Genomic DNA, 25,943 nt, shown 5'->3' with positions numbered 1-25,943 from the left:
TAAGGAAATGTGGTGCAGCACAATACTAGGCCCACAAATATCCCTGTTTATGGCCACTGACAAAGATCATGCTTTTCTGGATGTTTCAACCTATTGTAGGAGTCTGTCAGAGCTTTATTTCTTTATACATACTCATTTATCTTCAACCTCTAAGTTTTTAACTGAACTGACAAAGAGTTTATAGTTGAGCTGACAGCCGTTTTGCACTGTTTCGCTATGGTTTTAATCATCAATATTTTATTAATGTAGTAGTGTTTCCCCTTCTAGAAAGCTATGACCTTTGGCTTTCACCTGGAATTGTTTATTTATGTCTGAGAAAAAAACACTTTTCAACCCATATGATCTAGTACATAATACAAGTATAATAAACCACATACAAATATGCTAAAAAATAAATTACAAAAATGTGAATGAATAAGCCTTTTCATACATTATATAATATGTCCATATATAGTTATGATCTGTTTTATGAACATCTACCCAAGATATTTCACCTTCTTTATTACTTTACCAAACATATCATGACATTAGTGATAGTCAGAATCTGTTAAGCAGTCGAGCTGGATAAATGTTTTTCTAAGGACCGCCTCTTTGACGTAACGTTGCAGTGAATTTATATATAAATTAATTGAATGATGCAGCCGACCACCAGAGAAAGGCAAATACACGTTTATTCGACAGAGGACGTTGACATAATTCTAGGAAGGTCTGGATGGCTGTCTTGTGACTTCTATAACGGTGTGAAATCAATCAAATAAGTCATGGAAACATATATATTTTTAATTGGGGTAATTCTAGTGCCCAATTTCGGGGACTGTCAGCTTATTATGGTGTGTTTCTTTTTCCGCTCTGGTCAAAAGTCTTCCTCATATTCTTTTGTGTGTGCGTTTTTGGTGGAGATCGAGCTGAGCTCAAATAGGCCACAAACAGCTGTAATGGAGTGTGGATAGGGGTCTTTTACCCTTCTTTTACCCAACTAAATTAGATCTATTTTGGTGTGACATTTGAGGGAATTGCCAGTGGGGGGGAGCAGGTTGGAAGATTTTTATGTATTTTTTATTTAACCTTTATTTAAGATACCGCACTCCCCCTCCCCAAAGCTTCTAAAGGACATCACCTGTGACCCTGACACAGGATTGGACGCTACAAACCGCCCCCTTTTCAGTCCACTTATCCCAGTTCTACCTGGCTGTCAGTCAGCCGGCTCTGAAATGCATCTTCTGCTCTTTTTCAATCGAGGGCCATTTATTGCCATTGCCATCTATTGTAGAGAGTTGGTTCTGCTGATGCCTCACCCCAATGGAGTTTTGTGTCAATTCAAAGCCTGGTGGATAGGTCAAGCGCCTTGACGCACTGTCCTTTGCCCTTTTGACCATCGTTCTGAAACACCCACTCGTCCTCGTTGATGGGTGTCATTTCTGTCCTCTCTCTGCTCAACAGGCTTTTCTTGGCAGTTGGCACTAGTCCTAGAATGTAGTGATGTGTTGTGTTTGAGTAGCCTATCCTCACCCGACTGTCGTCATCCTATTTCTTTCTCTTATCTTAGCTATAGATGGCGGACATCTTTGTTTATGCATCACCAGCTACTGCACATTGCTACAACAAGGCCGATCTGTCGTTTTCTTGACGTGACATGTAGCTACTGGACTGGCTTTCAATAGGTAGCCTATTCTTAGTAAATGTAGAGGGTGTTTGATTAAGCAAATGGAATGCAGTATTGTAGTATACAGTACAATCAAAACAAAGCATTTAAATGTACATGTATGCTGTGGAATACTGTCGTTAGTGTATTTATCTGATATTATTCAACAGATATTAATCCATATAATCACTGGTGTTAGATTTATTGCATATGTGGACAGCCTACATGTAGAATGGAACTGTACAGTCGTGGTCAAAAGTTTTGAGAATGACACAAGTATTGGTCTTCACAAAGTTCGCTGCTTCTGTGTTATGAGATATTTTTGTCAGATGTTACTATGGCATACTGAAGTATAATTACAAGCATTCCATATGTGTCAAAGGCTTTTATTGACAATTACATTAAGTTTATGCAAAGAGTCAATATTTGCAGTGTTGACCCTTCTTTTTCAAGATCTCTGCAATCCGCCCTGGCATGCTGTCAATTAACTTCTGGGCCACATCCTGACTGATGGCAGCCCATTCTTACATAATCAATGCTTGGAGTTTGTCAGAATTTGTGGGTTTTTGTTTGTCCACCCGCCTCTTGAGGATCGACCACAAGTTCTCAATGGGATTAAGGTCTGGGGAGTTTCCTGGCCATGGACCCAAAATGTCGATGTTTTGTTCACCGAGCCACTTAGTTATGAATTTTGCCTTATGGCAAGGTGCTCCATCATGCTGGAAAAGGCATTGGTCGTCACCAAACTGTTCTTGGATGGTTGGGAGAAGTTGCTCTCTGAGGATGTGTTGGTACCATTCTTTATTCATGGCTGTGTTCTTAGGCAAAAATGTGAGTGAGCCCACTCCCTTGGCTGAGAAGCAACCCCACACATGAATGGTCTCAGGATGCTTTACTGTTGGCATGACACAGGACTGATGGTAGCGCTCACCTTGTCTTCTCCGGACAAGGTGTTTACCGGATGCCCCAATCAATCGGAAAGGGGATTCATCAGATAAAATGACTTTACCCCAGTCCTCAGCAGTCCAATCCCTGTACCTTCTGTCCCTGATGTTTTTCCTGGAGAGAAGTGGCTTCTATGCTGCCCTTCTTGACACCAGGCCATCCTCCAAAAGTCTTCGCCTCACTGTGCGTGCAGATGCACTCACACCTGCCTGCTGCCATTCCTGAGCAAGCTCTGCACAGGTGGTGCCCTGATCCCGCAGCTGAATCAACTTTAGGAGACGGTCCTGGCGCTTGCTGGACTTTCTTGGGCGCCCTGACGCCTTCTTCACAACAATTGAACCTCTCTCCTTGAAGTTCTTGATGATCCGATAAATGGTTGAGTTAGGTGCAATCTTACTAGCAGCAATATCCTTGCCTGTGAAGCCCTTTTTGTGCAAAGCAATGATGACGGCAAGTGTTTCCTTGCAAGTAACCATGGTTAACAGAGGAAGAACAATGATTTCAAGCACCACCCTCCTTTTAAAGCTTCCAGTCTGTTATTCTAACTCAATCAGCATGACAGAGTGATCTCCAGTCTTGTCCTCGTCAACACTCTCACCTGGGTTAACGAGAGAATCACTGACATGATGTCAGCTGGTCCTTTTGTGGCAGGGCTGAAATGCAGTGGAAATGTTTTTTGGGGATTAAGTTCATTTTCATGGCAAAGAGGGACTTTGCAATTAATTGCAATTCATCTGATCACTCTCCATGACATTCTGGAGTATATGCAAATTTCCATCATCAAAACTGAGGCAGCAGACTTTGTGAAAATTAGTATTTGTGTCATTCTCATACATTTTGACCACGACTGTAGAAAGGAGGAGTTGTGTAGTGTCCTCAAAGCTTTACAAGCATTTTCTCTCCGCAAAAAATAATAATACATTTCACCTTTCATGGGAGGGCAATGGTTGGGGAGCGAGGTTGAATCAACATTTTACATTTCGTTTTGACCCCTTCTGTTTTCTCCGCAGCCCGCCATGTCCTGAAAGACAGTAGATGTATGAATTATTTATCTGTGTTTGAAAATATTAAACTTGTAATGTCCTTGTCCCTCATTTTATCCTCAAGGGCATCCAACTGAGCTGTTAAAAGAATGGAAGGCCTGGTTGTAAAATTGCCTCTTGCAGCATTCAAATCTTCTAACATGCATCCTACATCAATTTACTTTAATCTTGGAGAATGAATTGTCTGAAATACATATTGTGGTAGTTCGGATAAAAGCTGGATGAAATGCAGGGGAAGTTTTAGCCGTTTTAAGCATTTAAAAAGTGGTGAATCCATACAAGCAAAGAAGCAAGCGTTTCATAATGTCTTAGCAACATACACTACATGATCAAAAGTTGTTCGTCGAATATCTCATTCTAAAATCATGGCATTAATATGGAGTTGGTCCCCCCTTTGCTGCTATAACAGCCTCCACTCTTCTGGTAAGGCTTTCCACTAGATGTTGGAACATTGCTGCGGGGACTAATGCCACAAGAGTATTAGTGAAGTCGAGCACTGATGTTGGGCAATTAGGCCTGGCTCGCAGTCAGCGTTGCAATTCATCCCAAAGGTGTTCGATGGGGTTGAGGTCAGGGCTCTGTGCAGGCCAGTCAAGTTCTTCCACACCAATCTCGACAAACCATTTCTGGATGGACCTCGTTTTGTGCACGGGGGTAATGTCATGCTGAAACAGGAAAAGGCCTTCCCCAAACTGTTGCCACAAAGCTGGAAGTACAGAATCGTCTAGAATGTCATTGTATGCTATAGTGTAAAGATTTCCCTTCATTGGACCTAAGGTGCCTAACTCGAACCATGAAAAATAGCCCCAGACCATTATTCCTCCTCCACCAAACTTTACAGTTGGCACTATGCATTGGGGCAGGTAGCATTCTCCTGGCATCCGCCTAACCCAGATTTGTCCATCAGACTGCCAGATGGTGAAGCGTGATTCATCACTCCAGACAACACGTTTCCACTGCTCAAGAGTCCAATGGTGGCGAGCTTTACACCACTCAAGCCGACGCTTGGCATTGCGCATGGTGATCTTAGCCTTGTGTGCGGCAGCTCGGCCATGGAAACCCATTTCATGAAGCTCCCGATGAACAGTTCTTGTGTTGACGTTGTTTCAAAGGCAGTTTGGAACTCGATACTGAGTGTTGCAACCGAGGACAGACCATTTTTACACGCTACGCGCTTAAGCACACAGCGGTCCCGTTCTGTGAGCTTGTGTGGACTACCACTTCGCGGGTGAGCCGTTGTTACTCCTAGACGTTTCCACTTCACAATAACAGCACTTACAGTTGTTCGGGGCAGCTCTAGCAGGGCAGAAATTTGACGAACTGACTTCTTGGAAAGGTGGCATCCTATGACGGTGCCATGTTGAAAGCCACTGAGCTCTTCAGTAAGGCCATTCTACTGCCAATGTTTGTCTATGGCGATTGCATGGCTGTTTGCTCGATTTTATACACCTGTCAGCAACGGGTGTGGCTGAAATAGCCGATTCCACTAATTTTAAGGGGTGTCCACATACGTTTGTATATACACTACCAGTCAAAAGTTTGGACACAACAACTCATTCAAGGGTTTTAATTTATTTTTACTATTTTTTACATTGTAGAATAATAGTGAAGACATCAAAACTATGAAATAACACAAATGGAATCATGTAGTAACCAAAAAAGTGCTAAACAAATCAAAATATATTTTATATTTGAGATTCTTTAAATAGCCACCCTTGGCATTCTCTCAACCAGGTTCATGAGGTAGTCCACTGAAATGCATTTCAATTAACAGGTGTGAAAGAGCACAGTTAGAAAGATATGGCATATAGAAGCAAACCGGATGGCCATCATGAAAATGATCGGAGCGGTTGAGGGTAGAGGATGTTCAGGAGTAAAAACAAACAAAATAGAATGATTGTAAAATTGACTGTGTCTATAAAATGTATATACAGTGGGGGAAAAAAGTATTTAGTCAGCCACCAATTGTGCAAGTTCTCCCACTTGAGAGGCCTGTAATTTTCATCATAGGTACACGTCAACTATGACAGACAAATTGAGAAGAAAAAAATCCAGAAAATCACATTGTAGGATTTTTTATGAATTTATTTGCAAATTATGGTGGAAAATAAGTATTTGGTCAATAACAAAAGTTTCTCAATAATTTGTTATATACCCTTTGTTGGCAATGACACAGGTCAAACGTTTTCTGTAAGTCTTCACGAGGTTTTCACACACTGTTGCTGGTATTTTGGCCCATTCCTCCATGCAGATCTCCTCTAGAGCAGTGATGTTTTGGGGCTGTCGCTGGGCAACACGGACTTTCAACTCCCTCCAAAGATTATCTATGGGGTTGAGATCTGGAGACTGGCTAGGCCACTCCAGGACCTTGAAATGCTTCTTACGAAGCCACTCCTTCGTTGCCCGGGCGGTGTGTTTGGAATCATTGTCATGCTGAAAGACCCAGCCACGTTTCATCTTCAATGCCCTTGCTGATGGAAGGAGGTTTTCACTCAAAATCTCACGATACCTGGCCCCATTCATTCTTTCCTTTACACGGATCAGTCGTCCTGGTCCCTTTGCAGAAAAACAGCCCCAAAGCATTATGTTTCCACCCCCATGCTTCACAGTAGGTATGGTGTTCTTTGGATGCAACTCAGCATTCTTTGTCCTCCAAACACGACGAGTTGAGTTTTTACCAAAAAGTTCTATTTTGGTTTCAACTGACCATATGACATTCTCCCAATCCTCTTCTGGATCATCCAAATGCAATCTAGCAAACTTCAGACGGGCCTGGACATGTACTGGCTTAAGCAGGGGGACACGTCTGGCACTGCAGGATTTGAGTCCCTGGCGGCGTAGTGTGTTACTGATGGTAGGCTTTGTTACTTTGGTCCCAGCTCTCTGCAGGTCATTCACTAGGTCACCCCGTGTTGTTCTGGGATTTTTGCTCACCGTTCTTGTGATCATTTTGACCCCACGGGTGAGATCTTGCGTGGAGCCCCAGATCGAGGGAGATTATCAGTGGTCTTGTATGTCTTCCATTTCCTAATAATTGCTCCCACAGTTGATTTCTTCAAACCAAGCTGCTTACCTATTGCAGATTCAGTCTTCCCAGCCTGGTGCAGGTCTACAATTTTGTTTCTGGTGTCCTTTGACAGCTCTTTGGTCTTGGCCATAGTGGAGTTTGGAGTGTGACTGTTTGAGGTTGTGGACAGGTGTCTTTTATACTGATAACAAGTTCAAACAGGTGCCATTAATACAGGTAACGAGTGGAGGACAGAGGAGCCTCTTAAAGAAGAAGTTACAGGTCTGTGAGAGCCAGAAATCTTGCTTGTTTGTAGGTGACCAAATACTTATTTTCCACCATAATTTGCAAATAAATTCATAAAAAATCCTACAATGTGATTTTCTGGATTTTTTTTTCTCAATTTGTCTGTCATAGTTGACGTGAACCTATGATGAAAATTACAGGCCTCTCTCATCTTTTTAAGTGGGAGAACTTGCACAATAGGTGGCTGACTAAATACTTTTTATCCCCACTGTACTTATTTCCCTCATTAAAAAGCAAATCAATTTATAACATTTTTGACATGCGTTTTTCTGGATTTTTGTTGTTGTTATTCTGTCTCTCACTGTTCAAATAAACCTACCATTAAAATTATAGACTGATCATGTCTTTGTCAGTGGGCAAACGTACAAAATGTCAAAAATGTTATAAATTGATTTGCATTTTAATGAGGGAAATAAGTATTTGACCCCTCTGCAAAACATGACTTAGTACTTGGTGGCAAAACCCTTGTTGGCAATCACAGAGGTCAGACATTTCTTGTAGTTGGCCACCAGGTTTGCACACATCTCAGGAGGGATTTTGTCCCACTCCTCTTTGCAGATCTTCTCCAAGTCATTAAGGTTTCGAGCCTGACATTTGGCAACTCGAACCTTCAGCTCCCTCCACAGATTTTCTATGGGATTAAGGTCTGGAGACTGACTAGGCCACTCCAGGACCTTAATGTGGTTCTTCTTGAGCCACTCCTTTGTTGCCTTGGCCGTGTGTTTTGGGTCATTGTCATGCTGGACAACCTTGTCCCTGACATCCTTGGAGAGCTCTTTGGTCTTGGCCATGGTGGAGAGTTTGGAATCTGATTGATTGATTGCTTCTAATGTTTCCACCTCCATGTTTGACGGTGGGGATTATGTTCTTGGGGTCATAGGCAGCATTCCTCCTCCCCCAAACATGGCGAGTTGAGTTGATGCCAAAGAGCTCGATTTTGGTCTCATCTGACCACAACACTTTCACCCAGTTCTCCTCTGAATCATTCAGATGTTCATTGGCAAACTTCAGATGGGCATGTATATGTGCTTTCTTGAGCAGGGGGACCTTGCGGGCGCTGCAGAATTTCAGTCCTTCACGGCGTAGTGTGTTACCAATTGTTTTCTTGGTGACTATGCTCCCAGCTGCCTTGAGATCATTGACAAGATCCTCCCGTGTAGTTCTGGGCTGATTCCTCACCGTTCTTATGATCATTGCAACTCCACAAGGTGAGATCTTGCATGGAGCCCCAGGCCGAGGGAGATTGACAGTTCTTTTGTGTTTCTTCCATTTGCGAATAATCGCACCAACTGTTGTCACCTTCTCACCAAGCTGCTTGGCGATGGTCTTGTAGCCCATTCCAGCCTTGTGTAGGTCTACAATCTTGTCCCTGACATCCTTGGAGAGCTCTTTGGTCTTGGCCAGGTGGAGAGTTTGGAATCTGATTGATTGATTGCTTCTGTGGACAGGTGTCTTTTATACAGGTAACAAACTGAGATTAGGAGCACTCCCTTTAAGAGTGTGCTTCTAATCTCAGCTCGTTACCTGTATAAAAGACACCTGGGAGCCAGAAATCTTTCTGATTGAGAAGGGGTCAAATACTTATTTCCCTCATTAAAATGCAATTCATTTTATAACATTTTTGACATGCGTTTTCCTGGATTTTGTTGTTGTTATTCTGTCTCTCACTGTTCAAATAAACCTACCATTAAAATTATAGACTGATCATTTCTTTGTCAGTGGGCAAACTTACAAAATCAGCAGGGGATCAAATACTTTTTTCCCTCACTGTATACAGTGGGGAGAACAAGTATTTGATACACTGCCGATTTTGCAGGTTTTCCTACTTACAAAGCATGTAGAGGTCTGTAACTTTTATCATAGGTACACTTCAACTGTGAGAGACGGAATCTTAAACAAAAAACCAGAAAATCACATTGTATGATTTTAAAGTAATTAATTTGCATTTTATTGCATGACATAAGTATTCGATCACCTACCAACCAGTAAGAATTCCGGCTCTCACAGACCTGTTAGTTTTTCTTTAAGAAGCCCTCCTGTTCTCCACTCATTACCTGTATTAACTGCATCTGTTTGAACTCGTTGCCTGTAAAAAAGACACCTGTCCACACACTCAATCAAACAGACTCCAACCTCTCCACAATGGCCAAGACCAGAATGCTGTGTAAGGACGTCAGGGATAAAATTGTAGACCTGCACAAGGCTGGGATGGGCTACAGGTCAATAGGCAAGCAGTTTGGTGAGAAGGCAACAACTGTTGGCGCAATTATTAGAAAATGGAAGAAGTTCAAGATGACGGTCAATCACCCTCGGTCTGGGGCTCCATGCAAGATCTCACCTCATGGGGCATCAATGATCATGAGGAAGGTGAGGGATCAGCCCAGAACTACACGGCAGGACCTGGTCAATGACCTGAAGAGAGCTGGGACCACAGTCTCAAAGAAAACCATTAGTAACACACTACGCCGTCATGGATTAAAATCCTGCAGCGCACGCAAGGTCCCCCTGCTCAAGCCAGCGCATGTCCAGGCCCGTCTGAAGTTTGCCAATGACCATCTGGATGATCCAGAGGAGGAATGGGAGAAGGTAATGTGGTCTGATGAGACAAATATATAGCTTTTTGGTCTAAACTCCACTCGCCGTGTTTAGAGGAAGAAGAAGGATGAGTACAACCCCAAGAACACCATCCCAACCGTGAAGCATGGAGGTGGAAACATCCTTTTTTGGGGATGCTTTTCTGCAAAGGGGACAGGACGACTGCACCGTATTGATGGGAGGATGGATGGGACCATGTATCTCCTGAGTGGCGCAGTGGTCTAAGGCACTGCATCGCAGTGCTAACTGTGCCACTAGAGATCCTGGTTCGAATCCAGGCTCTGTCGCAGCCGGCCGCGACCGGGAGACTCATGGGCGGCGCACAATTAGCCCAGCGTCGTCCAGGGTAGGGGAGGGAATGGCCGGCAGGGATGTAGCTCAGTTGATAGAGCATGGCGTTTGCAACGCCAGGGTTGTGGGTACGATTCCCACGGGGGGCCAGTATAAAAAAATATAAAAAATATGTATTCACTAACTGTAAGTCGCTCTGGATAAGAGCGTCTGCTAAATTACTAAAATGTAAATGTAAAATGAGATCTTGGCCAACAACCTCCTTCCCTCAGTAAGCGCATTGAAGATGGATCGTGGCTGGGTCTTTCAGCATGACAACGACCCGAAACACACAGCCAGGGCAACTAAGGAGTGGCTCCGTAAGAAGCATCTCAAGGTCCTGGAGTGGCCTAGCCAGTCTCCAGACATGAACCCAATAGAAAATCTTTGGAGGGAGCTGAAAGTCCGTATTTCCCAGCGACAGCCCCGAAACCTGAAGGATCTGGAGAAGGTCTGTATGGAGGAGTGGGCCAAAATCCCTGCTGCAGTGTGTGCAAACCTGGTCAAGACCTACAGGAAACGTATGATCTCTGTAATTGCAAACAAAGGTTTCTGTACCAAATATTAAGTTCTGCTTTTCTGATGTATCAAATACTTACGTCATGCAATAAAATGCAAATGAATTACTTAAAAATCATACAATGTGATTTTCTGGATTTTTGTTTTAGATTCCGTCTCTCACAGTTGAAGTGTACCTATGATAAAAATTACAGACCTCTACATGCTTTGTAAGTATGAAAACCTGCAAAATTGGCAGTGTATCAAATACTTGTTCTCCCCACTGTATATATATATATACATACATACAGTTGAAGTCGGAAGTTTACATACACTTAGGTTGGAGTCATTAAAACTCGTTTTTCAACCACTCCACTCATTTCTTGTTAACAAACTATAGTTTTGGCAAGTCGGTTAGGACATCTACTTTGTGCATGACACAAGTAAATTTTCCTACAATTGTTTACAGAAAGATTTTCACTTATAATTCACTGTATCACAATTCCAGTGGGTCAGAAGTTTACATGCACTAAGTTGACTGTGCCTTTAAACAGCTTGGAAAATTCCAGAAAATGATGTCATGGCTTTAGAAGCTTCTGATAGGCTAATTGACATCATTTGAGTCAATTGGAGGTGTACCTGTGGATGTATTTCAAGGCCTACCTTCAAACTCAGTGCCTCTTTGCTTGACATCATGGGAAAATCAAAAGAAATCAGCAAAGACCTCAGATAAATAATTGTAGACCTCCACAAGTCTGGTTCATCCTTGAGAGCCATTTCTAAACACCTGAAGGTACCACGTTCATCTGTACAAACAATAGTACGCAAGTATAAACACCATGGGACCACGCAGCCGTCATACCGCTCAGGAAGGACACGCGTTCTGTCTCCTAGAGATGAATGTACTTTGGAGCAAAATGTGCAAATCAATCCCAGAACAACAGCAAAGGACCTTGTGAAGATGCTGGAGGAAACAGGTATAAAAGTATCTATATCCACAGTAAAATGAGTCCTATATCGACATAACCTGAAAGGCCGCTCAGCAAGGAAGAAGCAACTGCTCCAAAACCACCATAAAACAGCCAGGCTACGGTTTGCAACTGCACATGGGGACAAAGATCGTACTTTTTGGAGAAATGTCCTCTGGTCTGATTAAACAAAAACAGAACTGTTTGGCCATAATAACCATCGTTATGTTTGGTGGAAAAAGGGGGACGAAGAACATCATCCCAACCGTGAAGAACGGGGGTGGCAGCATCATGCTGTGGGGGTGCGTTGCTGCAGGAGGGACTGGAGCACTTCACAAAATAGATGGCATCATGAGGAAGGAATATTATGTGGATATATTGAAGCAACATCTCAAGACATCAGTCAGGAAGTTAAAGCTTGGTCGCAAATGGGTCTTCCAAATGGACAATGACCCCAAGCATACTTCCAAAGTTGTGGCAAAATGGCATAAGGACAACAAAGTCAAGGTATTGGAGTGGACATCACAAAGCCCTGACCTCAATCCTATAGAAAATGTGTGGGCAAAACTGAAAAAGCGTGTGCGAGCAAGGAGGCCTACAAACCTGACTCAGTTACACCAGCTCTGTCAGGAGGAAAGGGCCAGAATTCACCCAACTTATTGTGGGAAGCTTGTGGAAGGCTACCCGAAACGTTTGACCCAAGTTAAACAATTTAAAGGCAATCCTACCAAATACTAATTGAGTGTATGTAAACTTCTGACCCACTGGGAATGTGATGAAAGAATTAAAAACTATTATTCTGACATTTCACATTCTTAAAATAAAGTGGTGATCCTAACTGACCTAAGACAGGGAATATTTACTAGGATGAAATGTCAGGAATTGTGAAAAACTGAGTTTAAATGTATTTGGCTATGGTGTATTTAAACACATACATACATACATACATACATACATACATACATACATACATACATACATACATACATACATACATACATATATATAGTTGAAGTCGGAAGTTTAAATACACATTAGCCAAAAACATTTAAACTCAGTTTTTCACAATTTCTGACATTTAATCCTAGTAAAAATTCCCTGTTTTAGGTCAGTTAGGATCACCACTTTATTTTAAGAATGTGAAATGTCAGAATAATAGTAGAGAGAATTATTTATTTCAGCTTTTATTTATTTCTCACATTCCCAGTGGGTGAGAAGTTTACATACAGTGGGGGAAAAAAGTATTTAGTCAGCCACCAATTGTGCAAGTTCTCCCACTTAAAAAGATGAGAGAGGCCTGTAATTTTCATCATAGGTACACGTCAACTATGACAGACAAATTGAGGAAAAAAAATCCCAAAAATCACATTGTAGGATTTTTTATAAATGTATTTGCAAATTATGGTGGAAAATAAGTATTTGGTCACCTACAAACAAGCAAGATTTCTGGCTCTCACAGACCTGTAACTTCTTCTTTAAGAGGCTCCTCTGTCCTCTACTCGTTACCTGTATTAATGGCACCTGTTTGAACTTGTTATCAGTATAAAAGACACCTGTCCACAACCTCAAACAGTCACACTCCAAACTCCACTATGGCCAAGACCAAAGAGCTGTCAAAGGACACCAGAAACAAAATTGTAGACCTGCACCAGGCTGGGAAGTCTGAATCTGCAATAGGTAAGCAGCTTGGTTTGAAGAAATCAACTGTGGGAGCAATTATTAGGAAATGGAAGACATACAAGACCACTGATAATGTCCCTCGATCTGGGGCTCCACGCAAGATCTCACCCGTGGGGTCAAAATGATCACAAGAACGGTGAGCAAAAATCCCAGAACAACACGGGGTGACCTAGTGAATGACCTGCAGAGAGCTGGGACCAAAGTAACAAAGCCTACCATCAGTAACACACTACACCGCCAGGGACTCAAATCCTGCAGTGCCAGATGTGTCCCCCTGCTTAAGCCAGTACATGTCCAGGCCCGTCTGAAGTTTGCTAGATTGCATTTGGATGATCCAGAAGAGGATTGGGAGAATGTCATATGGTCAGATGAAACCAAAATAGAACTTTTTGGTAAAAACTAAACTCGTCGTGTTTGGAGGACAAAGAATGCTGAGTTGCATCCAAAGAACACCATACCTACTGTGAAGCATGGGGGTGGCAACATCATGCTTTGGGGCTGTTTTTCTGCAAAGGGACCAGGACGACTGATCCGTGTAAAGGAAAGAATGAATGGGGCCATGTATCGTGAGATTTTGAGTGAAAACCTCCTTCCATCAGCAAGGGCATTGAAGATGAAACGTGGCTGGGTCTTTCAGCATGACAATGATCCCAAACACACCGCCCGGTCAACGAAGGAGTGGCTTCGTAAGAAGCATTTCAAGGTCCTGGAGTGGCCTAGCCAGTCTCCAGATCTCAACCCCATAGAAAATCTTTGGAGGGAGTTGAAAGTCTGTGTTGCCCAGCGACAGCCCCAAAACATCACTGCTCTAGAGGAGATCTGCATGGAGGAATGGGCCAAAATACCAGCAAGTGTGTGAAAACCTTGTGAAGACTTACAGAAAACGTTTGACCTGTGTCATTGCCAACAAAGGGTATATAACAAAGTATTGAGAAACTTTTGTTATTGACCAAATACTTATTTTCCACCATAATTTGCAAATAAATTCATAAAAAATCCTACAATGTGATTTTCTGGATTTTTTTCTTCTCATTTTGTCTGTCATAGTTGACGTGTACCTATGATGAAAATTACAGGCCTCTCTCATCTTTTTAAGTGGGAGAACTTGCACAATTGGTGGCTGACTAAATACTTTTTTTCCCCACTGTATTTGACCCCCTCAATCAGAAAGATTTCTGGCTCCCAGGTGTCTTTTATACAGGTAACGAGCTGAGATTAGGAGCACACTCTTAAAGGGAGTGCTCCTAATCTCCGTTTGTTACCTGTATAAAAGACACCTGTCCACAGAAGCAATCAATCAATCAGATTCCAAACTCTCCACCATGGCCAAGACCAAAGAGCTCTCCAAGGATGTCAGGGACAAGGTTGTCCAGCATGACAATGACCCAAAACACACGGCCAAGGCAACAAAGGAGTGGCTCAAGAAGAAGCACATTAAGGTCCTGGAGTGGCCTAGCCAGTCTCCAGACCTTAATCCCATAGAAAATCTGTGGAGGGAGCTGAAGGTTCGAGTTGCCAAACGTCAGCCTCGAAACCTTAATGACTTGGAGAAGATCTGCAAAGAGGAGTGGGACAAAATCCCTCCTGAGATGTGTGCAAACCTGGTGGCCAACTACAAGAAACGGCTGACCTCTGTGCCAACAAGGCTTTTTTTGTTGTTATTCTGTCTCTCACTGTTCAAATAAACCTACCATTAAAATTATAGACTGAACATTTCTTTGTCAGTGGGCAAACGTACAAAATCAGCAGGGGATCAAATACTTTTTTCCCTCACTGTATATATGCGGGAAAAAAACATGGGGGATTGGATGTGATGCAGACAATTACATTGATGGAAGTTACAATCTATTTGCAATATTAAAGCTGATCTACCCCCCTAAAAAAATATATAATAATAATAATAATAATTGTAAAATAAAAAAATACTTAACAGGTGTGCCTTCTTAAAAGTTAATTTGTGGAATTGATTTCCTTCTTAACGCGTTTGAGCCAATCAGTTGTGTTGTGACAAGGTAGGGGGGGTATACAGAAGATAGCCCTATTTGGTAAAAGACTAAGTCCATATTATGTCAAGAACAGCTCAAATAAGCCAAGGGAAACGACAGTCCATCATTACTTTAAGACATGAAGGTCAGTCAATACGGAAAATCTCAAGAACTTTGAAAGTTTCTTTAAGTGCAGTCATAAAAACCATCAAGCGCTATGATGAAACTGCCACTCATGAGGACCGCCACAGGAATGGAAGACCCAGAGTTACCTCTGCTGCAGAGGATAAGTTACCAGTCTCAGAAAATGCAGCCCAAATAAATGCTTCACAGAGTTTAAGTCACAGACACATCTCAACATCAACAGTTCAGAGGGGACTGTGTGAATCAGGCCTTCATGGTCGAATTGCTGCAAAGAAACCACTACTAAAGGACACCAATAAGAAGAGGAGACCTGCTTGGGCCAAGAAACACGAGCAATGGACATTAGACTGGTGGAAATTTGTCCAACCGCTGTGTCTTTGTGAGACGCGGTGTGGGTGAACGGATGATCGCCGCATGTGTAGTTACCACCGTAAAGCATGGAGGAGGAGGTGTTATGGTGTGGGGGTTCTTTGCTGGTGACACTCTCTGTGATTTATTTAGAATTCAAGGCACACTTAACTAGCATGGCTACCACAGCATTCTGCAGCGATACGCCATCACATCTGGTTTGGGCTTAGGGCGACTATCATTTGTTTTTCAACAGGACAATGACCCAACACACCTCGAGGTTGTGTACGGGCTATTTTACCAAGAAGGAGAGTGATGGAGTGCTGCATCAGATGACCTTGCCTCCACAATCCCCCGACCTCAACCCAATTGAGATGGTTTGGGTGAGTCGGACAGCAGAGTGAAGGAAAAGCAGCCAACAAGTGCTCAGTATATGTGGGAACTCCTACAAGACTGTTGGAAAAGCATTCCAGGTGAAGCTGGTTGAGAGAATGCCAAGAATGTTTAAAGCTGTCATCAAGGCAAAAGGTGGATATTTGAAGAATCTCAAATATAAAATATATTTTGATTTGTTTAACAATTTTTTGGTTACTACATGTGTTATTTTTGTAGTTTTGATGTCTTCACTATTATTCTACAATGTAGACAATAGTACAAATAAAGAAAAACCCTTGAATGAGTAGGTGTGTCCAAACTTTTAACTGGTACTGTATAGTGTAACAGTCAATAAATGTATCCGAGACACAAGTATCTCATTGATGCTTGATGTCATAAAGTGTCTTAATAAATGCTGTTCTTTCATTGTTGTGCACATGTTCAAATGCACAGTAAACTATCTCATATTACTGTATAGCCAAGTTATGACAAACCATACAGTATCCCTTCAATGCCATTGGTAGGTTCATTCAGAGAATAATAGGACTGATTAGAGCCACATAGGTTCATAGGACTTTCTGCAGTAATCTAATGATGGTGTGCCCAAATTACATACTTGAAAATGCTTGCTAAGTGACATATTAGCTTTTTTTAAAATAAGAAATCCTTATATATTACAATAATGTACAATATTTATCTTGTTCATTAGACAAAACTATAGTAGCACAGTCCTTGAAAGTGTTTTGAGAAGTGCAATTCCAATGGACAAAGTAGAAAATAAATATGGGTTGTCAATAACCTGTTATGTGGGAATACGAGCTCTCACTGACGTTGAATACAATAGTAATTATAGTATTGTGTTATAAGACCATACACATCAAGCTAATCTTCATGTAAAGTGTATGTTAGGAAAACATCAACAAAAAAAAACAGCCTTTTAACACGACTACCATTGAAAGAAAAAATATAACCTTTCAGCCTACTGTAGGTTTATATCTATTTTTATTTGCTAACAATATTATATTTTATGAGTTTTATCTTTGTTCCATGCACCAACACAGCCTGTTGGAGCATGCTTCATTTTCCTCAGTATTTCTTTCCATTTGTTTGCTAAAAGTATTTGTTTGCAAGATAAATGGCTGCTCTGGCAGGCAAGGTGACGGCCTACACGAAGATGATATTGAATTGATTTCTGAAATGTTGCAGAACGGACTGCTTGATGTGTGCCCCGAGACATGAATCATAAAAATTCTATTAAAAAGCTCTTGAATGGCTGACACTGGAATACTATTTGTGATGATTAATTTTCCCCAGTCATTATAAAGGGAGTCAGCATCAGATTGCCTCTGACAAAATTGCTTTTCATTCCCTGGTGAATACCCTCAGTGTGCTTTTGAGAGTGCAAAACCATATTTCTCAGCATAATATTATGTCAAGATGGTCCTTGAAGATACCACAGTGAGGCTTCCTCCTGTACCACCTGATTTGCATATGCAGAATCATAAGAACGTTTTTCACCTTGTTCTGATGGAGGGAGAGGAGGTATTTAATCACCTTAGATACAGCTCATGACGTCAAGACTATGTCAGGGGGATTTAGTCAATTCCATCTCAACCGAATTAAGTTCAAGAATTTGATTGAAATCCCATTATGAATCAGAACATTGAGAAATGTTAGTTAAAGTGAGGATCTTTAATTCAATGAGTTAAAGAAATTGACCCCAACCCTGGTGTTAGTTGCCAGTGCTCCATGAGTAAAGCTTTGTTTGGCTTCTTGATTAATAAGCCATTCATCTTCAACAAACGTTGAAGTCAATTATTTTCATCATCACAAACACATTTCTATGTTTGTACATGCTGCTGCTTTCTTTAGCTTTACATCATTCTGCATTACAACATGCTCTAGGATTGATTAAAAAAGCTGAGTGAGCACATTAGTATTGGTTATTAAAGCAAGATTTGTGTATTAATGTCTTGCTATATATAGCAACAAATGCAGTTGTAGTTTCAGGTTAATTAATTCTAGTTTCATCTCCTAATAGATGACTGTAATTTGTTGCTTCATGAATGATGGCATTTGCTGATATATTTTATTTCAATATCTCAACTATGCTCTACACTCTCACCATCTCACTCCTTTTTTCCGTGAGAGCTCGAGTGAACAAGAATTCCAATGTGTTAATCACAAATGGCAAATAAACAGAAAATGTGAACCTTGAACTTGAAACTCATCCAATCGCCTTGTCTCCCCTCTCAGAACTACTCCAGTCAGGGCCGAGGAAGCAACAGCGGAGGAGGAGGGGATGAAGACTACGAGATCCCCCCCATTACGCCCCCCAATCACGCTGACCCCTCTCTGCTGCACCTTATGGACCCCGAGTCAGGCTACACCTTTCACTCGCTGCCCCACAACGGCCTGCTCAACCCCTACTCCTACCCGGAGCTGCCCGCAGCCCTCATGATGTCCAACATGCTGAGCCAAGATAGCCATCTTCTCTCGGGGCATAATATGCACTCGGTAAGATCCACCAGTTACAGTCCTTCTCCTCTTCTGTCTCTTCCTCTTCCTCCTCCTCACTCATCCAGAGCTGTAGGTTGGTTTATGTATATCGTCATGGAACATTTGCTAACACTTTACTTGAAGCCTGCAGGTATAACACATTATGATGCGGTTATAATGCATTGCAAGACTTGTTATGAGCAAGTATGATAACTTAATTGGTTGTTTTGTCTTCGTTGGACTGTTGTTAGGGTTGGTATGGAGGGATAACCAGTATTTGTTTGCCAATGCAGAGTAGGATTCAATTCAATGTTTTGTTAATTACCACATATTTTCAGTGTGGCTTCATAAGTGACATGTTCTTGTTTTAGAACAGGGAAACACACTTGTTTCAATTAGTAGCACTCTAACAGGCCTATTACAGAGTGTATGGACACATGCAACATTTATGCTTTACACATTCTGCTTTTTAACTCCCAGACCTTTGCGACAGACTCCTTCATGTCTATTCAATCGCCAAACTCAAAAGATTTGATTCGCTCAAAGTGAGCACAGAAGAGCGCAACGAGCTGTGCAGTGCACATTTTCATTTACTCTCTTATAGACAAAGCGAAAAAGGGGGTCTTGGAGGAGAAAGGGTTCTCCCTTGTCAGCTACTTTTCTCTTTCATAAGGATGCCGAGGACCTCCATTCCAACGCCAGTAAGCGACTATTTCATGTGTTAAACATGGTTCACACTGAACATGCAAACACCCCTGGCGTACACATTCAAGTCCTTTAATCATGGAATCGAACGATATGAATTATAGATGGCCCGCGTGTGAATAATTCAGTTTTATATACTTTCATCTGACACAAATATAACTTTTGAGTCATAAATATTAATGGGTTAATGTGAGCATCCGTGGCATTTATCCTTGGTTAATCAGGCCTTATGTGATTTTGGAATCAAAGTGCATAAGTTGTACATTTTATGTGTGTGGCAGAGACTGGGCTTAAGTCACTGTGTTGAACATACTAGTGAGCTGAATATGACTGGTATAGTGATATATAGTAGGCTACATAATGTGTTCAAGTATTTATGCGTTTATTTATTTAGTTAAACATTTGCCAGGGGTCAGAAAATGTTCTGGCTACTATTTGTCATAGCAAAGACAGCTTTAATTAATACAATTGGGATGAGGCATGCATGCATGGGTGCGTGTTCATGTGCATGCCATGTGTATGTGCTTACGCGCACAAATGTAGACCTATGGGAGAAAGCAGCTCCCTTTCCTACTTGGTGTATTAGGCCAAAAACATTTCTTTGAGAAAGAGAGTCCTGGTTTATAAACAGCTTTTGTTTCACCTTTGCAATAATCTATTTTCAAATAGTCCTTCAGGGTAATGTTCCATTTTCTTATTTCACACCCCCTTTTCTCATAAATGAACCGTCATCACCATAAATCACTGCACAAACAGAGACTTGCACACACAGTGAAAGGTCCAAAGATTTATGTAACACATTCATGTTTTCCACTTCCTCATTTTAGTACTACTCTACTGGAGCCTGGCTAATAATAGTGACTATTAATATTTCCTGTTGCCTAGCAACCTGAGCAAGTAATAGCTTACTCTGGAAAAATAGATGACCGATAAGGAAAAAAATGTCATTCATTTATTATCTCTGGGGACAAGAGGAGCTTATTTCTCAGGCAGATGCATAGAAACGTAAAGGCTGAAATATCTTGATGGAATTGAAGATGAGGATGTTTAATTTGACGTTTTTCCTATGAAGTCAATGAACCTTAATTTCAGGCCAATAAAGGCATCATTGACATATTGAATTCATATTTTTGTCATAGTCACTGCACGGTATTTGTGTTTTAGGTACATACTGTGTCGAAAGAGGCAGAAAGTTTGGTTTTTGCAACGTGGGGTAATGCAAAACATAAAGGTTTCCTTAGTATTCAATGAAGGCATGTGCTGATCATTATTATTATTATTATATTGAAACATTTTAATTCAGTGACAAGTGTTTTCGTTCATTGTTGCTGTACTGTAACCGATAAGAAAATGAGTTGATTCAACAGCAATGCCTCAAGCATACAGTTCATATCAGCAATGATAACTATCCTACAGGGTATGTAAACTCCTTTACAAATACAGACCTACAAGCTCATCTCTGGGGATGATGTTGCTGGTTTGAGTACAACATGTAGCCTAAGGCTAAAGCTCAGTAAACTTCTCTCTGCTTTAGGATCCTCCGTGCATCTCATGGCCTCCAATCACATAGCAAATGTTTTTAAAGAGATAGTTCAGGGAAATTACATACTCTTAATATGTGTTGTCTTACCTTGAAAGCAGTCTTTTGGACAAGGAGTGACCGCAATCCTCTTGCTTTTTTTTTTTTAACTAGCCACTATATGTAAATATGTAAGTTTGCTGAACTATCCCTTTAAGGCACATGTGTCAAACACATTCCACGGAGGACCAAGGGTCTGCAGGTTTTGGCTCCTCCCTTGTACTTGATTGGTGAATTAAGGTCTTTAATTAGTAAGGAGCATCAACATCATCTTTAGAAATACACATTGTCATATAAGCCCACTTGTTCATTTCTTGTCATAGTTGTCTCAAATGGCATTTTTTTTTACTGAGAGCAAAGTGTCACAAATATCCCAAATCTCTGATCACTGGTGGGGCACATGATAATACCCTTCCACTCAGTTAGAAACCTCTTATTTCTTTCTCTGAATTAATCTAATATTTGACAGGCTCCTCCCTCTCAGTTCATACTGACTGCTCAGAAGGAAAAAGTATTAACTGCTAAATCACAGGATGATGTGCAGTAGATGGGAAAATGGGCTTGAAGCAATGATGATAAATTGTTTTGTTTGGGTATTTAAATGCAGAGTAGAGTTGATACTAATTGTTCATATGATATGTAGCTTGGACTTGGATAAGAAAGTAGGAGTATGTTTTATGATGGTTAAATGAAATTCATATTACATCAAGCTACTGTATGTTTCATCTGAGACGTTGAATCTTAGCCTGCTTTTCTGCAGCATTTGTATGTAGTAGCTGACAACAAACTCTGCCTTTGTTGCTAATTACAATAATGACATATCACACGTGTTTAAACAGCTAGCAAAATAAGTTTCCATGGTTCGGTTCCATGGTTCGGATATGTTATCCTTGATTAGAAGCTTACGGTGGCTTGCCATTGGTAAAGTCAGCTGCCCACTCCTCATTTGGCTGATGGGCTTTCCAGTGGTCAGACGGCAGTAGCCGACACTACTTATAGTGTATAGGCTATCAACATGGTTCCAATATCAGCTTACAGTGGTGTACTGCCTCATAGCAATCAGTGGTCCGATAGTTGTTTGCTAGCTGGATAGTGCTATAGGAGAATGTTAGGTGTTTACCCAGCAACGTTCTGACCCCCCTGCCCAAAGAACCCTGCCCTCTGTTGTCTAAGGGCAGATGGACACAAAGTTTGAATGGGACATTGAACAATGCATAATTTCTAAGCTCGATGGAGCGCTCATTATGCCTGCATGGAGAATCCCTATCACAGCCAGCCCTCACTGTCAACGTTGCTTTCTCCTCAGTGTGCTATTGTGGGGGGTGTCATGTTTGACTGGCCCCCAGATCCCTGAGCCTGGATCGTCTGGCTTACGTTTGCAAGATGGGAGATGTGAGATTTGTCTCTTTGAAAAATGGGAGGGAATTCTCTGGCAGGCAGTAATAAGAGTCGAGGAGGACGGGCACAGTGCCGAGGGGGACGCCGGGACGTTTAAATATTCAAACTGAACCCCAGCCGACGTCTCATTACAAGCGTAATGAGGGTGGTTTGGGGAACTGCCCGCCGCCACAAAAGCTCAGCCAAATCTGCAAGTTCATGTAGCGCTCCGTCACATTATCCGAATTGGGGGAGTTGTTCAATCTAGTTAAACATGTGGCACTACATAGCTATTTTTGGCAGGGTGCGTCTGTCACTAGACCACAGGCTCTCTGTTGTCTAGATACTTTCAATTTGGGTTATTGTTAGACTGTGAATAGTGTCTAGTTGGCATTACTGTTGTGATGCAAAGCCAATGTTATTTTCAGACTGTTGAAGGCCATACTTGCTTTATCAATATAAAAAACAGTTGACTATGCTGCTATGCAATAATAACACATTAAAGAGATAGTTCACCCTTATTAGAAAATATCTTATTTGTTTCAATGGAAGTCAATGTACTCGATGTTACATGTTTTAAATGACATGCCCAAGTATGGATTACTGTCTCCTTGTCCATAGACTGTCAGGGTAATGGACCAATAAACAATTCTTACATCTGGATGAACTATCACTTTAATCATGTGGGATGTTATACTGTACTTCTAGATTTTCTTTATAACCAGTTTTAGATCTACACAAAGTGTTCGTTTTGAAACTGTCTGTGGTTGTTTGTGTGTGTTTTCGGCATACATTTTAGTCAGACTCACTGATTGTAACAATGTTAGCTTGACTTAATTTAATCTGTTAAGGGAAATGTGTATTGCATCACTTGGCATGTAGGACATAGACAGGGGCATAGACAGGGGGGAAAACAACACCACCATTTTAAAAGCAGCAACACAAAAAGTTTATTGATGGCTGCAGTTATTGACAGAATCATACTACATGGAAGGTGAATCAAATGTTGAACAAGGTCAGAATTAGCCAGTCACATATTATACAAATCAGTATGTGATCTTAAAAACATGAATGGTCATATTCAAACAGCATAACCTCAAGATGAATAATAATGATTACATATGGGGCTAAAATGGACGAATTCTGCTGTTTGAAGTGAAATTAGCAATGAAGTCCAATTCCAGAAGGTCTGGGCAGGCCTGAGACACATCTAATATGACCTGCCTGCACTGTTGGCTTCAAATGGAACAGATGTGACACCTTGTTTCGCTTTCACATCAACACAATACGGTAATAGTCAGGGCACTATGATTCCTTTACATTTTAGTCATTTAGCAGACTCTATCCAGACTCTATCCAAAGCGACTTACAGTTAGTGCATACATTTTTCATACTGGCCCCCCGTGGGAAACGAACCCACAACCCTGGCGTTGCAAGCGCCATGCTCTACCAACTGAATAAAAACAAATACGTTATTAAAGAAAGTGTTTAATAAAATTAAAGTTTTGCTTTGGATGCTTATGCATGGATGAGAGTAAATAAATGAAGAAGTGTATTAAAGGATTAAACATTAAAAACAAATGAGCATTCATTGCAGCTCATGAATATTCATGCTGCTAATTCAAATAACCTTAGGCGACTGTTAAGACGAATGAATATTTAAAACAGCATGGTTGTAGAGTTTTTTTAAACAATTGAATCTGGAGAACCCCTTTTTATCCTGATGAAAATAGTTATGCTTTTTCATGTTGCAGTACATATTAGTTCCAGTACAGTAAAGTACTCTAAGTTAAGATTTTATCATGGAGAAAAGAAGCACAAAAAGGAGAAAAATACTCACTATTTATTATGACTAACATAAACCTCATACAGTTCTAATACCAGTATCCAGCAAGCAAGAGCAGAGGGAAGGAAGCAATTTTCCAAATTGAGATGCACCCCAGAGAGTGAGTAGAGGGGGCGCTGACAGACTAAACAGACTGAACATGTTGCTTTTCCTGAAGAGGGGAACTCACTTACAGTACACAAAGCCCACTTAAAAGGGGCTCACCATTTCCTTTGAAGGATCAGAGCTCGTCCTCGATAGCCGTGGCGACGCTAATTAAGCCCAGCACACAACAAGCCATTATTATAGTTATTTGTTTCAATTAAACGCTCTGTGATTCTACAATAACAGCCGTGGCCCCGCTCACGAGGAAGCCATTACTCTCACCCAGGGAGCAAATGTGGTTTGGGTTAGACAGTCAGTTCGCAGGATTAGGCCATACTACCTGCTTTCGCCAGCAGTAGCACTCACTCAACACAGCTGCTGTAGGCCTACAAGCAAGAGAGGGTGTAGCATACATACTGTAGGCCTACAGTACAACCAGTAACATTTTATTTGAAAAGGCTTCGTAAGGATGACTTCATAACACATTCAGTGCATGAGCATTTCTTTATGAGAACGACCGCAAGTTAATATTTGCGTTATGTCGCAGTAACTTCACTTGTCCTGCATGTCCTTAGGGGGTGTGAACACAATATGGCCTACACAATTTACTTGACTGTTCATTCTGTGGTGGAATTGATTGAATGTTTTTTCAGAGCATAAGTGAAGTTTATAGAGAATAATAGGCCTGAACTCCGAGCGTTGCTCATTTTCCTGCCTGCCTTTTCTCTTTCTTTAGTAAAATCATGTTTGAAGGGGATCCAAATAAATGGTGCTGTGCTACATTAGTGAAGTGAATTTGACACACATTTGTCATCAAGTCTTTTCGTATGAGACAGTGGACGGCAGCAGCCAAACAAAGCCTGTTGCTCCGACAACACCCCTCCCCCTCCTGACAATTAGCAATTTGTTATGTTTACGCACCATCGCTGTACCATCTCATTGAGTGGCGCAGAGAAAAAGAGGCTAGGAATGAGTCGTACTGGCAGTGCATGTTGCATAAGGTGTGCACATGGAGGAGATTATGGTTGTGACTAAGCTCGCTGATGCTCTTCGCAGGAGCGGGAACAAATATGGAAAATAACCCCTGACTTGAATTAATGGGTACAGCAGCAGCTTAAGTCAGCTAGGCTTTCTGCAGCAGCAGGGATTAGCAAGCAGTTAGCTCTTATACAGCCATAAACCAAGCCAAATTGAGTAGGGAAACCATTTCTGATTTCTGAGGACCTCATCATTTGCATTGTTATCGGAAAATATGGTTCACTAGAAAATATGCATCTAACCTTTTTAAATGCATTATGAGCTTAGTCAGTGTTTCCCCTATATTAATTTAGCAGTGGCGGGCCACCGCTGCTAAATCTTTGCCACCACTCCCCAAAATATGACTTTTATCACTTTTTTATATATAATGTTCGGGATGGTAAAACGTTTTCAGTGTAAATTTAAACGACTAAAACCAGATATAAAGTATGTAGAAAAGATAATGGATCTATACAGTGAGGGGAAAAGTATTTGATTCCCTGCTGATTTTGTACGTTTGCCCACTGACAAAGATATGATCAGTCTATAATTTGAATGGTAGGTTTATTTGAACAGTGAGAGACAGAATAACAACAAAAAAATCCAGAAAAATGCATGTCAAAAATGTTATAAATTGATTTGCATTTTAATGAGGGAAATAAGTATTTGACCCCTCTGCAAAACCCTTGTTGGCAGTCACAGAGGTCAGACGTTTCTTGTAGTTGGCCACCAGGTTTGCACACATCTCAGGAGGGTTTTTGTCCCACTCCTCTTTGCAGATCTTCTCCAAGTCATTAAGGTTTCGAGGCTGATGTTTGGCAACTCGAACCTTCAGCTCCCTCCACAGATGTTCTATGGGATTAAGGTCTGGAGACTGGCTAGGCCACTCCAGGACCTTAATGTGCTTCTTCTTGAGCCACTCCTTTGTTGCCTTGGCAGTGTGTTTTGGGTCATTGTCATGCTGGAATAC

General features: G+C 41.3%; 1 protein-coding gene across 1 annotated transcript in view; it reads left to right on the top strand.

The window, feature by feature from the left end:
* The window catches only part of LOC311147835 (TOX high mobility group box family member 2-like), a 137,271-nt gene that overhangs the window by 84,676 nt on the left and 26,652 nt on the right, over positions 1–25,943 (top strand). Inside the window, exon 4 of the mRNA XM_084184640.1 lies at positions 18,123–18,383. Coding sequence (XP_084040766.1) covers positions 18,123–18,383 — 261 coding nt within the window. The remainder of the gene's footprint in view (positions 1–18,122; positions 18,384–25,943) is intronic.

Source organism: Coregonus lavaretus, assembly GCF_964263955.1.
Source record: "Coregonus lavaretus genome assembly, chromosome: 20".
Taxonomy (NCBI): Eukaryota; Metazoa; Chordata; class Actinopteri; order Salmoniformes; family Salmonidae; genus Coregonus; species Coregonus lavaretus.
The sequence above is the reverse complement of the archived record's forward strand: the minus strand, read 5'-3'. Positions and strand labels throughout refer to the sequence as shown.